We start from the raw sequence: 20,979 nt of genomic DNA on the forward strand, positions 1-20,979 counted from the left end.
ATCACACTGCGTACTTGTTGCGATGCTGTTTACTAATTTGCTTCTAATTTATTCTCTCCTTATATCTGCACTGTTACGATTCTTGTTCCATTGTCTGAGGAAGTGTGCATGCACATGAAGGCTCACACCTTGAATAAAACTGTTGATCTTAAGGCGCTTTTGGACTCAAAATTGTTCAACCATGTATTGTAACACCCCTGAAAGCTCTTACCTGTAGTTAAAAAAATAACCATTACTTAATTTTTAAAAAATTTACTAACAGGATTTAACTTTCAAAATTTATTTTTCATACAGCACAGAGAGATGTAAAAACGCACAAAGGGTTGCTACAACACCAGAACAAATCATTGCAAAGAGGTTGTAATGTATTATGAACAACTGAGTAAAACCAGACAGGAATTAGCAGCAAGTTTAACCATTCTTCCTCTAAATTTGTCATATTACTGCTGAATTAGCACTCTCATACTTTAACACTCTACCATAACCTGAATGTATTTTTATTGAAGATCAAATAATAGTCATATAATCTAATTTAGGAAATACCTAGAACAAGAGCTGTTGTTTTTTTAACCTTGCTTTTAACTACCCAAAGGAGTCCCAAGGCAACTTACAAATACCTTTCCCTTCCTCTCCCCAGAACAGCCACCCTGTAAAGTAGCTGGGGCTAAGAGAACTACTCTGCAAGAACAGCTCTAAGAGAAGTGTGACTAGGCCAAAGTCACCCTGCCTATGGAGGGGTGGGGGGAATCAAACCCGATTTTGCAGATTAAAGTCCACCGCAGTTGCTGGCAAGGGCTCATGGGAATTGTAGTCCATTAACATCTGGAGGACCACAGGTTGACTACCCCTGCACAGTGCTGGCTCTCATGTAGTAGGAATTCGAACTTTAAAATAGTGGAGAGGACATACAATTAATGGTGGAAGCCAACCCGCTCCTCCCCAAAAAATCTGCAGAGACACAAGAAACAGTCCCGAATTATCATTCTTACCACTCAAACTTTGCTGCACAGCGAAAGACACGCTACCATCGGAGTGGATGAAAAGATTATCGAGATCTTTCAAGAGTACCATCTGCAGCATAGACTCCCCTCCTCGGGCCACCAGCTCTCTCATTTTACAGCAACACTGGAAACAAATGGCCCATGCTTGTTCCTCACTGATGGGCTGCTCATAATACTGAAGAAACTCCGCTACGGAGACCTTAACGAGGTCCTTTTTCTGGCGCGTTCTAGAAGGCTGCCCTCCCCCTTTCCCCATGCTTTTGGGAAACTTCGCTGTCCCGCAAGGAAATGAACTGAGCCCCGTGGACCCTTTTATGTGTTCAGACTCGGCGGGCCACTAAGAGTCGGGGGAGGGGAGTCCGAGCCCCCCAGCAAACTTCAGGTGTTGCTGTTTAGAGGGAACGAGGCTCCTCTTGCTTAAAGATATAGCGACATGGTGTTTTTTTTTTTTGGGTGCATTGTAGTGAAATGGGATGACAACGACAACCATATAATCCAGTAGCAACCTGGGTGGCCTTCTCAGCTAGGAAAGCAGCAAAACGGGGTCAGTAACAGGTAGGCTGGGGTTTCCACTAATTCAAGGCACCTCCTAAATACGATGCAAACTCTGTTAGCTGACCAAAGACTCAGTGAGGAATGCGCGTGCCCCAGGAGGCACAAACGCTGAGAGCAGCTGAACCCCTGAGAATTGTGCATGGACACATCTGGGTATGGGGAGGAAGTTTCCAACTCATCCCCCCCCCCCATCTCTCTGTAGTACATTGATCTGAACTTAATCAATATATACTGGCCAGGTATGCTGCGCCAGTAGGACATGAGGAACGTTTATGACTGGAATCTGGTCTCCCTCTAGCGACTGAGTGGTTGAAGCCTTCAACCGCTTCCCCCCCCCCCTAAGATTTGGTTCCGTCCACATCCTCCTCCCGGAAAAGATGGCGGCGCCCAGAGGCGACGATGCGGTATGGAACCGGCTGGATGTTCCGTGGCCCGCGTGCAGCGGTACGGTAGCCGTATCAGCCCAACATTCCTCAGGTGAGGAGGGGCCCGGGGTGTCCCAGGCTCTGAAGGTTGCTTTAAAGTTCAGAATCGTGCAGGGGTGCTTTCCTTCAAGCATGCCGGGTACATCACGTGCGGGATTTCTAACTTGAACTCTTCGGGATTTAGATAATACGTTTCAGGGATGTAAGGCTTGTGCCCTGGGCAAAGTTAAGCATGTTTAAGAACAGAGCCGTATGCTGAGGGTTACCATTCTGTATGAGAGTGCGCTTCCCCGAATGCATTGTGATTTATTCCCAAAGTAAGCACGTGTATAGAATTGCACTGCATCTCTCTGCAGTATAGATTCAAATGAGTAGCCGTGTTGATCTGAAGTAGCACAATAAAATCAGAGTCCTGTAGCACCTTTAAGACGAAGAGTGCTTGCACTCGAAAGCTCACGCCTTGAATAAATCTTTGTTGGTCTTAAAGGTGCTACTGGACTCTGGTCTTCAGTAAAAAGCCTTGAATTCTGAAAATGGGGTTTTACAGGATTATGGGCATCGGATCGTTTTCAAGATGTAAAAAAATGGTTGACTTTCAAGTGGATTTGAATTTCAAGGAATTATGGGAACAAGTTGAGGGGGCTTAAAAGGAGTGGAGTGTGAGCTACACTTTTTGTGATGATGATTTTGCTGAACTGGATTGTTACCTAGGGGCATGCAAATGTTTTACTGTGTTTTTCTTTTTCAGTGAAATGCCTTTCATCAGTTATGAGGAGGTGTCATGTGGTCAACAACCTTCTCAAAAGTAAAGCTGTGCTTGCAGAAGGAAAAACCTTGCACGCCGTCATGTATAGTTGCCACTATCAAATGAGGCAACACAGGCCATATTGGTCTCTCCGAAAGGTCAGAAAATAGAAATAGCCTCAGAATTTATATAGACATGATGATTAGAAGAGCTCTTCAGTTTGAACTTCTGGTTGTCAGTCACCACTTCTTTGCAGCTTAAAATCTATGGTCTAAAGAGCTGTTTTTCCTCATACTTTTCCCTGTGTTCAAATTTTGGTTGCCACCTTAAAAATTGTTTTCCCATTTAATGTGATCACTTGGCAGACTACAGCCCATTATTTGTCCATACTAGCTCTCAGCTTGTGGAACCTTCAGAAGTTATTAGGGGGGGGGGTGTTATGAGGGCATTTTGTCAGCAGCAACTTTTAATTAACTTTATATTACAGGCATTTTCTTGAGGTGGGGTATACATGTTTTTTTCTGTATTTTATATGTTTTTCATGTTTGAAATTATAACCTGCTTTGAGCCACATGGGTAATAAACAAATGTACCAGGAGTGATGAAGACAATGTATGAACTGTAGGTCTTGTTAGACAGCCATGTTAGTCCTTAGTAGTAGAACAAAATTTAAGTTCATTAGCACCTTAAAAACCAACAATACCCTACATTTTTTTGTTGGGCTGTAATGATGCTACCCTTCTGGTAGGGATCTAACAGAAGCAGAAGAGATTTTTAAAAGGTAACAAAATTATATGGAAGAACTATACAAGAGTGAGCTTAACATCCCTGACAATCACGATGGGGTAGTTACTGATCTGGAGCCAGACATCCTGGAATGTGAAGTCAAATGGGCCTTAGGAAGTCTGATCAACAATAAAGCTAGTGGAGGTGACAGCATTCCAGTTGAACTTTTCAAAAATCTTAGAAGATGATGCAGTAAAAGTGCTACACTCAATATGCCAGCAAATTTGGAAAACTCAACAGTGGCCACAGGAATGGAAAAGGTCAGTGTACATTCCAATCCCAAAGAAGGGCAATGCCAAAGAATGTTCAAACTACCGCACCATTGCACTCATTTCTCATGCTAGCAAAGTTATGCTCAAAATCCTACAAGCTAGGCTCCAGCAGTATGTGGACCAAGAACTTCCAGAAGTACAGGTAGGATTTTGAAGAGGCAGAAGAACTAGAGATCAAATTGCCAACATACACTGGATCATGGAGAAAGCTAGGGAGTTCCAGAAAAACATCTACTTCTGCTTCATTGACTATGCTAAAGCCTTTGAGTGTGTGGAGCACAACAAATTGTGGCAAGTTCTTAGAGAGATGGGAATACCAGAGCATCTTATCTTGAGAAACCTATATACAGGTCAAGAAGCAACAGTGAGAACCGGGCATGGAATCACTGACTGGTTCAAAATTGAGAAAGAAGTTCGGCAAGGCTGTATACTGTCGCCTTGCCTATTTAACTTGTATGCGGAGCACATCATGAGAAGGGGGGGGGTTAGAGGAGTCACAAATTGGGATCAAGATTGCTGTGAGAAATATCAACAGCCTCAGATATGCAGATGATACCACTCTAATGGCAGAAAGCGAAGAGGAACTAAAGAGCCTCTTGATGCAGGTGAAGGAGAAGAGTGCATAAGTTGGCTTGAAACTCAACATCAAGAAAACGAAGATCATGGCATCCAGCCCTCTCAATTCCTGGCAAATAGATGGAGAAGAAATGGAGGTAGTGACAGATTTTATTTTCCTGGGCTCCAAGATCACTGCAGATGGGGACTGCAGCAAAGAGATTAAAAGACGCTTGCTCCTGGGGAGGAAAGCTATGGCAAATCTAGACAGCATCCTAAAAAGCAGAGACATGACCCAGCGAACAAAAGTGTGTCTAGTTAAGGCTATGGTCTTCCCAGTTGCAATATATGGCTGTGAAAGCTGGACCATACATCAAATAATGATATGCTGGATCAACAGGTAGAATTTGCTGCCAGAGGATCTAGTGATGGCCACAGGTATACAGAGCTTTAAAAGGGGGTTAGATAGACTTATCCTCCATGAATTGATCAGTGGCGACCAGCCATGGTAATTGAGGGGAACTTCCACATTCAGAAGCACTAAACCTCTGAATCCCAGAGCCAGCAGGCAACATCAAGGGACAGCCTTGGCCTCTATGCCCTGTTGCTGACTGTCCAGAGGAACTGTTTGGCCACTATGTGAGACAGGATGCTGGACTAGATATTTTATTGATCTGATATAGTGGGGCTCTTCTCATGTTCAGGTATCAGAATAAAAAGTCCAAGATGAAAAGCTTGTTTCTGAAGCTAATCAGCCAAATTAATGTATGTGTGTGATTTTTCCCATTTCAGGTACAGCAGTGTTTGAAGCGTTTGAGTCTAATGAATCTGGAACAGACAATTGAAAAACTTGCTGAATTGGGCTCCATGTAAGTAGCATAAATTGGCCTACTTCTCTAGTAATCCTAAACAGTTCTACTCAGAAGCAAGCCCCATATTATCAGTGAGGCTTGTTCCCAGGAAAGTATTGTTAGGGTTGCGACCTGTGTTTGCAGTTCCATAGCTTACTGAGCAATAAAGTTTTTGATGGATTGATATATAATGGCATAAGATTGTGGAAGCTTTCAAATTATACTTCTTTCTGAAGGAGATAGTAAAGATATTCATGTAGTTTAAAAATCTTCCATTAACAAAAGCTGAAGTTCTTTCATTTCCTTCTGTGTGACCAATCCAGCAAGTTAGCCACCCTTTGTGTGAAATAAAATATACAGTGCAAGTCTCATTAGTTTCTTCAGCCAAGGCCTATAGACTTGAACAGGCTTAGACTAGAGTAGCCCTGGGAGCATTGCTAGCTTAGCCTTTTTTTTTTCTTTGAGGAGAATTGGATACCAAAAGTGAAACTGTTGAGCACACTTGAGATTAGTAGATTAAAAAATGATTATCACAGAAGCAGTTACTAGAAAAATGTTCTTCTTGTGAGCCAGATATGTAAAAAAAAAAAACCTAGGCTAAGCCATGTACATGCCAGCATCAAATACAAACGGCTGTTTTTTCCTCTCTTACTTTATAGGAAAACGAAATCTGAATGTCCCAAAAAGTGCTTGGTTCCCAGCCAACCTGTGATTGAAGTGGTGTTGGTGAAGATTTTGGGGGGCAGCAAGCTCTTGTTGCATTTGCTTGACTGCTGTTGCACAGCATTTCTGTATCCTTCTAACCATTTGGGATCTGACAGCGCAGTCCTGAGCAGACTTATGCCTTTAAGACAGTTGACTTCAGTGGACTTAGAAAAGTGTAATTGTGCTGTAAAACAGCGGCCCCCAACCTTTGTAAGGCTGGGGACTGCCTGCGGGGGTGGGGGCCAGACGGTGGCCCGGGCACAGCACATGAGCGGAGTTAGCCACGCATGCACGGAGATGCCGCGCATGTGTGTTTGTGCCTGCCGGAGGCGCAAACACGCATGCGCGGCAGATCCACACATGCATGTGTGCGCCCACTGGCGTGCCGGCGGTTGTGCCACCCTTAACCCCCCCTTGCAGTGAGAAGCTTGCCGGGCCACAAGCAAATCGGCCGCCAAAGTAGCCGATTCGCTCGATGCCTGGCAAGCTTCTTGCTGCGGGGGGGGGGGGGGGTGCAGCCACTGGCTGTCCAGTGCCAAGGCTTTTGCAGCTCGGTCCCGTTGACGACCCCCACTGTAAAAGACTGGATTCTCTTTTGCAGTTTCTGGGCAGTTCTTATTTGGAGACTGAAAAAGGCATGAGATGGTATGGTTTTATCTGGCAAGACAGCTTTGATTGAAAAGTCTTGCATTTAGCAAGGAAGTTTGTGTTGTCTCAGTTTTCCATTATTCACTTCTGCAACTTTGTGTGATTCTGTAAATTAGCTTTAAAAAAATTCTGGGTTACATAGGAATAGTACAGTGCAATTCATAACATCAGGAAAACAACAATAACAATGGTTTCCATAACTCAAGATAACAGTACTATAACAGTTCCTATAACATTTCTTATTGCAACATTAACTTGTTAGCTATGATCTCATAGGTTTGTTGATTTGGGCTTTGGTTCATGGAGAGGGGTTTCTGGGGGTCCAGCAGATGCTGTTGGTATGATCGACCTCAACTAAACAGTTAATCTGCCTGCAGATGCCATAGGTGTTTAACTTGATAGTTTGGGGGTCAGTTGTCCATCCTTAATCAACATGCTTCTCAGCTTGTCTCTTAAGCACCTGTGTTTGGAAGAACACATACTGCACAACACTGTGGTTTTGGGACTGCTGAGCAGATTATGGTGTGTATAAGACATCTTTGTTATTGCTGTTTTTCTACATGCACACTTGTGTTTCCCAAGCACAGTCCCACTGACAGCCCAGTAGGAGCAGTCTTTTGACTAAACTTTTCCATACCTTTGAGCAAACAGCCAATATATATGTTAAAACTGAAATAGATAATAATAGACTATAGAATTACTGAAGGATTTGATCCTCATTACATATTAGTTAGAAACCTGTTGGAACAATTGCCTCTGATTACCCTATATACATAAAATAGTAATAGAAGGAAACAACCACTGATGAAAATGCTACATTGAAAAGGGTACAAATTTAGAGTCTGTTTTAGTTGTGTGATTACTGTTAAAAAGAAAAGAAAAGATACACTGTATTTCCACCTACATTCATAGTTAAATTGTATAACTGTTTGTTATAGCTAGCTGCAGTGGTGTGTGTGGTCACCAGGGCTGGTGAGAGCCACCATGGGATCCCAGACAAAGATTCCACCTGGGTCCCTCCACAGGACCCTGATGCAAGCCATGTATCATAGCAAGGCTGGTGTGCTGTTACCATGAATCTATAGTAAAAGAAAGAATAGGCCTGTCTGACAATCTTTTATTTATTTATTTCCTTTTTTATATCCAGCCTTTATCCCCAAAGTGGTTTACATAATTCTCCTCCATTTTCTCCTCACAACAACCCTGTGTGGTAGGTTTGGCTGAGAGTGTGTGACTGGCCCAAGATCATTCAACAAGCTTCCATTACAGAATAGAAATTTGAACCTGGGTTTCCCAGATCTTAGTCCAACACTTTAGCTTGGTTGATGGAATTAGCATGATCTGTTGGGCAAATTTGCCCTAGTCTTGGAGAAAGGGAAGTCTAGCTGATAGTAGAGTGGGGTTTACTGTGCTCAGCCCTGACCTGGACAGTTCAGGCAAGTCAGAATGCAGAAGGTAAGCAAGGCTGACCCTGGCTAGTTTTTTTGTGGGGAGACCTCTAAGAATTTGGGTGGTTGTTCCTCCAAGAACCATTGGGGGTCATGACATGGAGGCACTAATTGGCATTCTACCCTTTTAAATCAAGTAAATTCAATGGGTGCAGAAAGGATTTTAGAATTGTACTGACAATCATCGACTTGTTTCAGTGTAATCCTAGATTAGAGATGTAAAATATCCCATCAGCTTTGTGCCAGATAAAATTGCTATTTTAAAAATAAATCAATTACCCTAAAACTGTTTCCTTGATTGTGATGGGAAAACAAACATCCAGTAACATCAATAGAGGCCTCCCCATCCATGGAGAATTACTGCTGACAGTTTACAACTGGAAGAAATTGCATGGTTGCACTGCGATGTATGAAGCTTTTTAATATTATATGTTCCATGTTTTAAAGTTTTTACTAACATTCTTGTTTTATTGCTATATATATAATATAATGGGCTACTGCTGTACACTGCCCTGAGCCACTAGGGAGGGACGGCACATAAATAAAATAATAATAATACTTTACAACAGTGGTCCCCAACCTTTCTGAGGCTGGGGACCGGCAGGGCAGCGGGCCACAAAAGTGCCATGCATGCGCAATTTTGGCCGCACATGGCGCATTCGCGCATGCGTGATGCGCGGCCCTGATTTCCTCTCCCCGCCCTCCCGCAGTAAGAAGCTTCCCGGGCCGCAAGCTTGCGGCCTGGGACGTTTTTTACTGCGGGGGGGGGTGGGGAGAGGGAGCCGCGGCCCGGCAACGGGCTACGGCCCGCAGGTTGGGGACCACTGCTTTACAAAGTACTGCTAGAATGGCAGACCAGGTATGTGCAGCTGCCCAATGCCTGTTCTTCCCCTGTTTCTTTTGTCAGTCTTGCAGCAGTAACTCAGACATGGATTCCTCCCTGTTAAGCATTGTGATAGGTGAAATTTTATTAGGTCAATTGACTACAGGTGGAATGCTCTGAGGAAAGAACAGACATATGAATTGGCTGCTGTGTAATAGATAGGAGTTTTTCATGTGTTTTTCCCCCTTTATTTTTCAAATCCAGGATTCTTTATAAAGCTGTGTTGAAAAGCATCTGTTCTTTATATGAGAGTCTGTTTGAATTGCTTGAGGAAGTTTCACAAATTCAGCCAAGGCCTTATATTAAAGAACTTGCCTTTCCTTCTGATATAAATGAATTTCTTGGAACTGCCTACTTGGAAATTCAGAAGAAAATGCCCAAGGCATTTAAAAAAAAGGGTAAAACGTCATGGTTATCTAAGCTGTTTTCAGCAAGCAAAGCCAGGAAGTCCGTGTGTGCAACAGATCCTTCAAGAGTCACAAACAAAGTGCCAACATCCCTTGATGTAGGACAACCAGTTCGGATTAACAGAACCAACCCAGGTAACAGCCTCTTAATTTGGACGGGATGGATACTGGTGATCAGACTTGTATAACCAGGGACAATAAATGTTTGAGCAGTCTTTCTCCTAGTTCTCCCTTCTATGCAGTTCCCTTATGCAGTTCCATGCTTAAATTAAATTGCTAGAACTTTATGACCAACTTTAATTAAGCAACATGATCCAATCCAGTATGGGGGCAGTAACTACATGTTGCAGATTTCTGCTGGCTTTAATAGAACCCTAGGAATCTTTCCACACACACACACTTCTTTCTATATACATCTGCATACAAGCATCACGACAGGCCATGAAAGGGAATGAGAAGTTGCACCTCTTCCATCCTCAATGAGACCCAGCCCTTTATGAGCTGGATGGGGAAGCAGGAGGCATGGATAGGGGAGTAGAGGGAAAACTGGGCTCCAGGAATCCTGTGTCTTGGAGAAGATTGCCTGCAGTAGACGGGATCATGCTTCATTTGGTGCCAGGCATGGTGTGGATGTAATTTTTTTAGCTGCCTTAAATCATGTCTTAGAATTCCATATACCCGGACTCCTAAAAAAGACTTACTTCCCAAAGACGAATGCTTCAGAACAGTGGATAAGGAAAAACGTGAGAGCTTTTGAAGTCAATAATGTTTTAGTTTGGCTATGATCCTAAACAACTGGAATGTTACTGTTGACTGTTCTTTCCCTCCCTAGATATTAGAAACAACTTAGCATTCGATGTCAGGACCTTATGTAGATACTCTGATCCTGTACTACTAGAGATGGTTTGTATCATTCTGCATTAATTACATTGCATGTCTGGAATATATCCCTCATAGCATAGCATTGTGGATAGCTGCTTATACTGTTATCTGTACTTGCTTGGTAAATCTGAGTTTACATTGTAAACTTGCAGGCCAGGATAATTTTTGCCAAGTTCTATTACTTGTTTGAGCCTCTTGTGGCACAGAGTGGTAAGGCAGCAGACATGCAGTCTGAAAGCTTTGCCCATGAGGCTGGGAGTTCGATCCCAGCAGCAGGCTCAAGGTTGACTCAGCCTTCCATCCCTCCGAGGTCGGTAAAATGAGTACCCAGCTTGCTGGGGGGGTAAATGGTAATGACTGGGGAAGGCACTGGCAAACCACCCCGTATTGATTCTGCCATGAAAACGCTAGAGGACGTCACCCCAAGGGTCAGACATGACTCAGTGCTTGCACAGGGGATACCTTTACCTTTATTACTTGTTTAGTGGGTGTATTAATTACGTATATTGATCAGTTCCATTTGTCCTCTGGAATGCTTTTTTAGTATGAACAACTTTGTCCCACCACCCTTTCTGCAGAGGGGAGGAGCTAAACCGACTAAATGCAGTCCCTTCCCCTGGATGCAGTAGTTCCTGGCTAGTATCTGAAGTGCAGTTGAGGTATGTGTGCCCTCAATGGAGCATAAAAATATAAGGGCAAGGCATGCTGCATGAGATCAGTTTTTTCCATATCAGTGGTAAAATCAGGAACAGATTGCTAGTTTACTTCTCCCTTTCAACCACAGAATCACAGAATCATAGAGTTGGAAGGGGCCATACAGGCCATGTAGTCCAACCCCCTGCTCAACGCAGGATCAGCTCAAAGCATCCTAAACCAGTCAAGACTTTGTGTATTCTTTAGCACTCAGCAGAGGATAAAGTGCACCCTTTTACACTTTCCATTGTTACTAATTTCCTTTTTGTTTTAATTTCAGAACAAAAACCAAGTAAAGCATCCTCATTTTAAAAAGAGAACTACCTCCCTTAAATTTGAGCATCTTAAGCCTTTTTTGACTAAATTGCAAGAAGTTCACTCCTTTGGAGAACTGTCTGATACACTTAGAACAATAATCCGTTGGTGCAAAAGCAAAAAACTTAGATCACAGGCTACTTACTTGGGAATGAAGCTTTTGAAAAGCAGGCACCTGCAGCACGTAGAAGCTCAGGGTTGCAGGTATGTTCAGTATAGCCAATAAGCTGCCTGTTCAACAAGTAACTGTGCTTGACTTGAGAATTCTGTCAGCGAGGAAGCAGGACCAGGTTGGGAAAAAGCAGAAGGGACTAATATGTATCCTTGCATTGTTTATTAATTAGAAAATTCTTACCAGTGTGTGAAATTTAATTTAGTTTTTCTGGCTTCCTATCCCATGGGATCTTTTATTTCCCTGTTGATAGTTTTCCAGCCCACTTTGAACCAGAAATACAAAAAATTATCTTTTCTCTCATTATGTTTGTGCTTTCCCTCATGTCCCTCATGTCTTATCTACCCTCTGGTCCTCATATACCTTTCACTGCCTTCTCAGCATCACCGGTTGCTGGGATTTGGCCTGCTAGCCATTCCTTCTCCTCTCTTCTGCTAGCATTGGACAGCACAGTCCTAGATATATCTTTGTTTCCTCCCCAACAGGAACCCAAAGCAACATATAGTACTGGTCATGCTTTCGAGCTTCTCCCTGTATCTACCCTGCAAGGAAGGCTAGAGGGAGAGAAAAAAGGCTTAAGATCACCAGCAAGCTTCCTTGGCAGAATATTCTTGGTGTAGTGGTTAATAATGGCAGCCTCTAAGTTGGAGAACTGGGTTTGATTCCCCCTCCACATGCAGCCAGTTGGGTGACCTTGGGTAAGTTAGTTCTCTCAGAGCTCTCAGCCCCACCAACTTCACATGGTGTCTGTTGTAGGGAGAGGAAGGGTAGGCAATTATAAATCCTTAGAGCAGGCTAAAAAAAAGTACATTATCCTTAAAACGCCCGTGGTGCGGGCGCCGCGGACTAAATAAAGCGCTAAGCGCTTTGGGGAAGGAGTTAGGGCGGGCTTTATCCGTGATGAGGAAGGGGCCTGATTGGCCCCTTCCTCTGGACAGACCATCGGCCGGGCTAATCGGCAGGTGCAAAGCGCCTGCCGATTGGCCCGGCCGATTCCCGCCCTCCCGATAAGGAAGCTTGCTGGCGCCCTGATGCGGGGGGAGGCGTGAAGCGCCTCTCGCCGCGTCAGGCCGATGGCCGAGACAGCCCCCGGCAGCCGCGCTCTGTGTGACTGCCGGGAGCTACCTGCCCTAGTGCCCGCTGCGTTAGTCGCAGCGGGCTTGATGACTAGTTATTTATAAAATGTATACCCTGCCTTTGTCCCTTACAAGGGCAGGACTTGGGCCAGGGTCACCCAGATCTTAGCCACCTGTCATGCTGGCTGTCATTGTGATCACTTGTCTCTCTCACAATGGTTGTAAACATTATATTTGCCTTTGCAAATCAATATATGAACAGGATTGGTGATAACACCAAGGTGCTGTGACATCAGTGTGTGTCACTTTCACAGAAGTCCTTTTATACAAATGATATGAGGCAAAAAGGTGTTTCCGGTTGAAGGCATGTTAAAAGTATTACCTCCGGTCTGAGACTTACTGAAGTAGGCCAGCATTTCTCAACTTTTATACCTATGAGAAACCTCTGAAACATTCTTCAAGAAACCCCAGAAGTGGCACAATCATGCCGAATACAGTCGGGAAGCGTAGCTGTGCACATGCTCACCCAGGCCCTGCCCTTACTCTCTCCAGACCCATTGGCCATTTTGGGAAGGGAGGGGGCAGATCAAGAAGACCATATATGGTTATCTCACCTGATCAGTGTTTAACAAATTTTAAATATATATAAAATTAACTCCTGCCCATTCGGGAAACCCCTCCAGCGCAATTAAGAAACCCCAGGGTTCCATAAAACTGTGGTGGAGGAAACCTGTAGTAGTTTAGAACTCAGCCTTGTACAAAATATTTGTTTATGCAGAATAATTTGGGTTCATTGTGGAAGCCATTTAAAAACTGGTAATGTCAAAACAGTCTTCCTTGTTGCCATTATTGTTAACATTTGCTCATCTCTCTCTTTTTTTTACAGCTTACAGAGGAAACTGGGTTATATAAAGGCTATTATCTGCAGATACCTGACAGTCTCATATTCTAGGCCGAAACCAAAGCAAAGACTTGGAGCTAAGAGGCAGATCAAGCATAGCAGGAATGAAAGACATATTTCAAAGATGACACCCTCTTGCTTTGAACCTGATTGGGCAAAGACTGACTGTGGTGATACTATAAGTGGTGGTCTTTCTCTTGCTCAGCAGTTTGAACATTCACCTGGCCTGAGAGATGCTGACAAAGGCCATACCGAAGGACAAGCTGAGGCATTAGAAGGAAAGCCTGCCCATCTGCAAAAGGAAGTTTTGGAGAGTAAAGATGATATAGATGACATTTTTGAAGCAATGGGCATATAGTGCTATACAAATTGGATTTGGCTGTCTTCATTGAGTGTCCTGTTACAATGTGTAAGGCATACACTGTAGCAACTTTAAATGTTTACAAATGAAGGACCTATAATTGCCAAGGTGAGTCTGTCTCTTCTTGTACCCTGGTGATCTTCTCCTTCAAGGATACTGTGTCTTCAGTGTCTTCTTTCTGCCCATTTCTTCTTTCTCCTCTCAACCCACCTCAGCTTTGAAAATGAAACTACAGCCATTTTGAATTATTTAGGTGATCACAACCAACAGTGGCAACATGGTCTTATAGAAGAAGAGTAGAAGAAGAAGAGTTGGTTCTTATATGCCGCTTTTCCCTACCCGAAGGAGGCTCAAAGCGGCTTACAGTCGCCTTCCCGTTCCTCTCCCCACAACAGGCACCCTGTGGGGTGGGTGAGGCTGAGAGAGCCCTGATATCACTGCTCGGTCAGAGCAGTTTTATCAGTGTCGTGGCGAGCCCAAGGTCACCCAGCTGATTGTATGTGGGGGAGCGCAGAATCGAACCTGGCATGCCAAATTAGAAGTCCGCACTCCTAACCACTACACCAAACTGGCTCTCCAGTTATACACCAAAGTGGCTACCAAGATGGTAAGCCTACTTACAATCAAACCAGGTAGAGTTCAGTACAGTGCAGCATAACTCCCTGTGCAGTGCCCTTTCTCAACACAGGAAAACTAGACTAGGAAATATGATAGCAGTTGAACCATTTGTGGGGGAGAGGTGGTACCCAACTATGGAATAAAAGAGTTTTACTCCCTGCTTCCATTTTTTGTCTTTCCCAGGAATCAGTTTACTTGCTTCTCCACTTCACTCCCTTTGAGAAATTCTTGGTTTATCTTGTGCTGTGCTTGAAACTTGCTTTGTAGCCCACAACCAATTGGGATACAGTTGCCCATTGTTCCCTCCCCTTTCTCACTGCTACATAGTGGGATCAGCAAGCCTTGTTTAGCTGATTCTGGATCATTCTCCAAAAAGCAGCTTCCAGGTAAGTCCTTTATTTGGAGAAAGGCAGCCAGTCACAAGTCCTACCTTCAAAGTGGCCCCACCCACTTCCCTGAAAAACACAGTGGGTGCCACTGCACCCACCATCAATACATTGGGGGGGGGGTGTATAGATGCATAACTATGAACTATTCAGGTTTTTATTGAAGTTTTGAATCTATGCTCCCCCCCCAGAACCCCCCCCTCTTAAAAAAAACCTCTGTCATAAATGATTCTCAGTTTAACCTGCTGGGTATAGCAGATCTCATCTTTCATATGGAAAGTTATTAAACGATTTCATTTTAAGATGTTACTAAGCTTGAAAGTGATTTATTCTATACTTGTACTTGGACTGTTGAAATTATCCGTTAAAACACATCTAGGAGTTCTATTTCAGAAGCACAAGTCAGCATTAAAACAGAAGTGCACTTTCAAGTTATTAAAATAATGTGGGTATGAAACCTGTCACAAAGCAGGTTTTCATAGTAGAGGTTTAATGAACTCGGTAAACAAAGGGTTCACTCCTCAGTCCAACTATAATTTGCAGTGGAATTCCAAACAAGCCCCTCTATGAGAGCAAGACTTGTTTCCAAACCTTACGATATGCGAGCACATTTGTGTTTAAAAGAAAGAGATACTGCATTAGATACATATACAAAATTATTCAAAAGAATAACTGAAAGAACAAATAATGTTAACTTCAGTAGTTTTTGATGGTAGTATGCAGCTAGCTAGGACAAAAATAACTAGGACTGTGGTTCACATGAAACAAACTGAGTCCAGCAGGATCAGTGTACTTCCTGGCTCCAAGGAAAAAGAATCATACAATTTATTGTCCTTCTGCATGCACCACAGATCTGTCATATAAAAGGCCTCAGGATCCATAATTTGCTTCATCAAATGCTTTTCTTGCCCGTTTCAGTTCTTCATTCATGGTCAACAAGTCTTTCACGCGAGCAAACTTCCGTGGATCTTTACGGATCAGGAAGACAATATCTTCAACCTGTACTCGTCCTTGCCGTCCAATTGACATTGCTTTGTGGGTCTATTAGAAACAAAATGACTTTAATTTAAAAACAACGATGCCGTCTTGTCTAACATTAAAAATCAGGGACTGAAATCAGTCTGATCCTTCAGTTAATATGACACACTTAGAAGCAAGGTGTATTGGATTCATCACTACTTACTTCTTGGTAAACATAAAAAGAACCAAGCCATAAAACCTGATGTGCTAGTAAGTGAATGCTTCACATTAGGATGTGCACATCAACATGCCAGTATGCTTGGTAACCTGCAGCTCTGTTACAGCAGCAGGACTTTAACCCCATACACAAATTAAAGGTCTGATATTTTAATACAAGTATTGGAAAGTCAATGAACGACATTTTTTTGAAAAATTAGGCACTTCCATTGCTCTGGTTAAGGCTGCTGGATGTAAACAAGGACAAGCTAGATTTAAACCCTTCTCAGCTATGAAATCCAGGGACTGCTGAAATAACTATTGATTCCAGTCTTCTCACTGGGTTACTACAGAAAAACAGTTATAATAAGAATGTTGTAATGCTGCTAGGCTCTTGGGACAGGATATTAATTCAGAATTAATGGGGAAACTTTATTCAACAATCTGAAAGGACTACTTAAAATTCTCTGACTCTCCCAGCAAGCATTTTTTTTAAACTGGGAGAAGACTACTATGTGTAGATGAGGCCCGAGATTGAATTGGTGGCATAATGTTGAATAATCAACGACATCAGGACTGATAGTTTTACCCAAAACAGTGCTCCCCCTCCCTCCAAGTCACTAAAATAGTACATGCCTAGAAGGGATATTTGAATAATTCAGCATGCAGCCAAATTTAAATATGCTGCGCATGATACAGTCCTTTCCCATGGCTACCATCTCACATGAAAAACTTTTTACATTCTTTGGGTTACATCTTTACGGGCAATTTTCTGTCTGCCTATCACCCAGGCAATATGTTTTAGCATGAAATTAGCAGATCAGTAACTGACTTTACAGATTCCTTATAGTTCTGGCTACTCAGTTACAGGTAAAACAAACTAAAGCACAGAAAGAAACAACTCCGGGCCCATTGTTCTGGCTACCTCACTTCTGTGGACATGTGCAAGTATACCAGTAAGACCTACCATCTCTGTGATGAATTCAATGACCAGATCTTCAAGAATATCCACAGACTCAGTGTAAGGATTCTGGTCGTCTCCAAAGCCATACATCATGCATCTCACTGTGGACACAAACAACCCCATGGTATGATGTGGAATGCATGCACACTTCATGAACTAACCACTTCATATAAGCATAAATAGCATTCTCCTAAATGTTTTAAGTAAGCTAATTTCTAATGCACTGATATAAAAATACCAACTGTAGATTTCTTTAAACTATAAAAGTTGACAGCTTTGTCAAGCTCAAATGAAGAAATGCTAAGGAAAATGAGATGGCAAAGAAACAACACATTTGTCAGAAGAATTAGGTTAAATGAAGGGAAGAGGATAATGTTAAGGCAAACAGGCAAAGTCTGTTAAGAAAGCTGCTGCATCAAAGTCCAGGGGCGGGACTATTTCCCCTGCTCCATCAGAACACTGGCAGAAAGGGCCTCAAAAGGCTGTTAGTATTCTATATTAATTCACCTTACAAAGACAGTTCTCCTGTACCCAGTTGTACATGTCTCCATCAAGTTGGTATTAAACATCAAACAGAACTGTTTGGATCTTAAGGGAAACGAGTTATTTTACTAGGGGAAGAAGTGCCTATGGTCTAACTATACTAACCAATCCTGAGTAACTGGACAGGCATCAAAGAACACAGGTGTATAAGGACATATTTCATATCCTATCCCCAGCTTAAGTTCACATACATCCATTCACTCTGTGACCAAACAATTGATATAACACACGTTGCAGTTACAATATTCCACACAGTTCTCACACAATGTTTTTCAAAGAATGTGCAAACGAGCTATAAATCAAATGATGAGATACTGAAAAACACACATGCATCTATGATTCAGTGAGTACTCAAACTCCAAACTGCATTCACTGTAGCCATGTCAATCTGAATCAGCAAAACAAAGTTGGAGTCCAGTGGCATCTTTTCAGTGTTTTATTCATGGTATAAGTTTTGGGCTGTACACATGTGACAACAGATGTCTATTGCATTATAAGTTTTCTGCACTGATTTAAACTTTAATAGAGTGGTAAGACAGTGATGCCAGAAGAGATGCATCAAGATACATCTCAGTAACTTCAATACTCAATACGTTTATGTTGGAGATCAAGAGATGTGCCTATGAAAGGGGAGAACAGTATAAACATCGTAACAGAAACTTACATTCTTTGGAGAACAACCGTTTCCTTTTACCCTGTGCACCATCTGGACCTCCACCAGCCTCTTCGGTATCTTCTTCAAACTAAACAGAAGCAAAATCCAAGACAAGGATGAAGATGTGCAAACGGTCTAGGTTGCTGTGTCACAGTTAACAAGAAAGGTACTGCATGTCCACCACCAAATATCTACAGGACTGAACAGCCCTACTTGCCACATTTTGGATTTTAGTATCCTAGGAACAGAGACCTCTGTTTATTACCTCATAAACCATCAGGCATATGGTACTGTCAGCCTAACATTGCTATATATAAAAATTTTTTAGCTGTTATATATGTATATATTATGTTGTTCACTGCTCAGAGCTGGGCATACCGAGATAGGCAGGATAAACATAAAATAATATCCAACAGTGAACCAACTAGACATTTGTAGATGCCAAAAGCTACATAAGATGGTGTTTGCTGGACAAAAGACAAGAGTGGTATCTATCTGCTAAGGTCGGCTTACATCGATAGGCTCAGAAGGATGCAACTCTCTTTAGGACAGCACTAAAAATTCCTTCAGCTTGCAGAAACACGAGACTGCAAGTTAGCAAAGGGGGGCAACTCTCTTAAAACTCAGTGGAATGCCCCAGAATGGCCACAATGTTGAGAAACAGCTGAGCATCACTGAACAGGGAACAATAAAGTCAGAGTCCAGTAGCACCTTAAAGACCAACAAAGATTTATTCAAGGTGTGCAAGCACGCTTCCTCAGGAACAGGGAGACAGGCAGAGCCAGCATGCTTTAGTGGTCATAATATCTGCGCAAGCAGAACTGGGCAGGCGCAGGTCTGAACCACCAACTCTGCCATGAAGCTGCTTGAGTGACCCTGGCCAACCACTCGCCCTCCGCCTAAACCACCTCCCACCATGAACTAGAGGGCTGAAAACAACATACGCTGCCTTGAGTCCCTTAGGCGGAAGAAGGCGGCAAAGACCCTACTTAATTCATAATAAGCAATAGCCAATCTGCCTGCTCTAATTCCGGAGAGCGCAGAGAATGACTGCGATGGGGGTGAGGTGGGATGTCCAGATAGTTTCTCCTCCGACGGTTCTCTGCAGCTCGTTCCCAATAGCAAATAAGAGGCTTGCTGGGCTCTTAAGGAAACTGCAGACCCGGCCGCCCCTTCAGTCTCGGTCACTGCCCTCGCCCCACTTCCGACGGAAGCCCCTCTTCCCCTGCAGCGCCCATTCCTCTCTCCAGCTCCTCCGCTTTGACATCGCCTGCCTCATCCTCAGTAGGGCATCACCGTCGCCCGGGCAGACCAACACACGTCCCACTTACGGGCGGGTCTTCCTCTTCATCCGCCATGACGGCGACAGCGAGCGAGCGGGCGGGCGGGCGCTTGGTCGCCTCCTAGCCTTTCCCACCGGCCTTCCTGGTAGCCGCACGGCCGACCGCAGCTAGCCACGCGCAGGCTATGTTTTAGGCATTGCTGAGCATGCGCGCCGTATTGTGCGCATGCCCTCTCGAGTCAAATGAAGCCCAACCCGTGCCCTTTTCTAGCTCATTTCAGTGCCTCTCAGTGCTGCGCGAAGGCAAAAGCCTCCCCCGCCTTCCGAGATGATCCTTAAAACTTGGTCAGCCGTTTCGCGGGCTACGCCGGGGTAGCCAAGTTTTGGATCTCCAGAGGGTCCGTACACTACAGTTACTGCTGGCAGGGGCCCATGGTTAGTGTAGTTCATGGACCCTCTCCCACAGACGGACTGTCCCCGGTTAACCCGTGTTCGAGCCCCCCGGGAGCCCCTCGCCCTCCTGCCCAGCCGCGCCCTCGGAGGGCTCCCGGGAAGCCTCCCGCCCAGTGCTTCAGAGGCGGCCTGGGAGCCATGGAACCCGGACACAGGGGCGTGGCCTCGCGGCAGAAGCCCTTGGGTCCGCCCGGTCTGGAGAGAACGGGCATGAGTCCAGTATTTTGTTTCGGCCTTTTCAAAAGGGCAAAATCATCCCAGTTTTGTAGGACAGGCCAACCATTGTACAAAAAAATCTCTGTAACTTGGCCAGGCCCTTGAAGAGAAGCCCACTCAACACATCGCCTCTGGATGTTAAAAGTCTTCAGTCCCACACTGACCTGATGGAGGTGAGCTGGAGAGCTCACCAGTTGCCCCCGGCCCCAGGAAAGTGCAGCAAGAGAAACCCTGCAGATCAATACTGCAGAATGGCAGATTCAGAAGAGAGCAAGAGAGAAATCATTTTGGATCAGACCAAAGGTCCCATCCAGTCCAATACAGTGTTACACAGTGGCCCAAACCCAGGGGCCATCAGGAGGTCCACCAGTGGGGCCAGAACTCAAAAAGCCCTCCCACTGTGCCCCCCCCCAGCAGCAAGTATACAGAGCATTGCCGACCCAGACATAATAGAAACCTTGTTGGGGTCAGCCCAGTGACCCACCCAGTCCAGTGCACTGTGGCACTATGTATACAACACCCAGGGGACCTCAGGAAGTCCCTCAGTGGAGCCAGAACTCCAGTAGCCCTTACTCAAGCACCAAGAATACAGAGCAGATGTACAAACATAAGAGAAGCCATGTTGGATCAGGCCAGTGGCCCATCCAGTCTAACCCTCTGTGTCATACAGTGGCCAAAACCCAGTGGTAATCAAGAGGGACACCAGCAGAGTCAGAACTCCAGAAACCCATACACCAGGATCCCCACTCTGCAGGCACCTTTGGAATTCAAACACAGGATGATGAACACAACTCCAAAAAAGGCTGGCACCCCCCCCCCCAAAAAAAAACCACAGAATGCCAGGGAGCTGAGGTTATGCATTAATAAGAGCTCTTCAGAACTGCAGGTAGAAGCTGTTTAATAGCATGTCTTTTAAAATTACATTGTTTTAAAATATTTTTTGGCATTCATGCAGCTTACCTCCAGTCATATAGTAAAGATCCTTGTGATGTGGTGGCAGCCGCT

General features: G+C 44.1%; 3 protein-coding genes across 8 annotated transcripts in view; 1 reads left to right on the forward strand and 2 right to left on the reverse strand.

Moving 5' to 3' along the window:
- The window catches only part of LOC143839661 (protein spire homolog 2-like), a 27,519-nt gene extending 15,563 nt beyond the window's left edge, over positions 1-11,956 (reverse strand). The window contains exon 1 of one of the 3 annotated variants that reach the window (XM_077342000.1): positions 11,317-11,956. Coding sequence is in view for 2 of the 3 variants with exons in the window: in XM_077341998.1 (XP_077198113.1) it covers positions 990-1,257 (268 nt within the window). In the remaining variant the exon portion in view is untranslated. Of the gene's footprint in view, positions 1-989; positions 1,429-11,316 lie in introns of those variants that run through there. The other 2 variants (XM_077341998.1, XM_077341997.1) reach the window with 2 other exon arrangements.
- RMP64 (ribonuclease MRP subunit p64) lies at positions 1,841-14,866 on the forward strand. 4 transcript variants are annotated; one of them, XM_077342001.1, is made up of 9 exons: positions 1,841-2,033; positions 2,730-2,884; positions 5,132-5,208; positions 5,850-5,981; positions 6,988-7,065; positions 9,079-9,416; positions 10,114-10,184; positions 11,137-11,375; positions 13,306-14,865. In XM_077342001.1, exons 1-9 carry the CDS (start codon positions 1,934-1,936, stop codon positions 13,676-13,678), a joined length of 1,563 nt encoding a protein of 520 aa, XP_077198116.1. In that variant the 5' UTR covers positions 1,841-1,933; the 3' UTR covers positions 13,679-14,865. The 4 variants fall into 4 exon arrangements, with proteins under 4 accessions (XP_077198116.1, XP_077198118.1, XP_077198117.1 ...); XM_077342003.1 differs by lacking the exon at positions 1,841-2,033 and adding an exon at positions 2,067-2,120; XM_077342002.1 differs by lacking the exon at positions 1,841-2,033 and adding an exon at positions 2,140-2,298 and having other exon boundaries at positions 13,306-14,866.
- Positions 14,867-14,995: 129 nt separating this feature from the next.
- Positions 14,996-19,535, reverse strand: TAF13 (TATA-box binding protein associated factor 13). The gene is made up of 4 exons (XM_077342007.1): positions 19,355-19,535; positions 18,033-18,111; positions 16,829-16,926; positions 14,996-15,726 (listed from the first exon to the last, which is right to left on the reverse strand). The coding sequence occupies exons 1-4, from the start codon at positions 19,379-19,381 to the stop codon at positions 15,556-15,558; spliced, it is 375 nt and encodes a 124-aa protein (XP_077198122.1). The 5' UTR covers positions 19,382-19,535; the 3' UTR covers positions 14,996-15,555.
- Between the last annotated feature and the right edge of the window lie 1,444 nt (positions 19,536-20,979).

Source organism: Paroedura picta, chromosome 6 (genome assembly GCF_049243985.1).
Source record: "Paroedura picta isolate Pp20150507F chromosome 6, Ppicta_v3.0, whole genome shotgun sequence".
NCBI lineage: Eukaryota > Metazoa > Chordata > Lepidosauria > Squamata > Gekkonidae > Paroedura > Paroedura picta.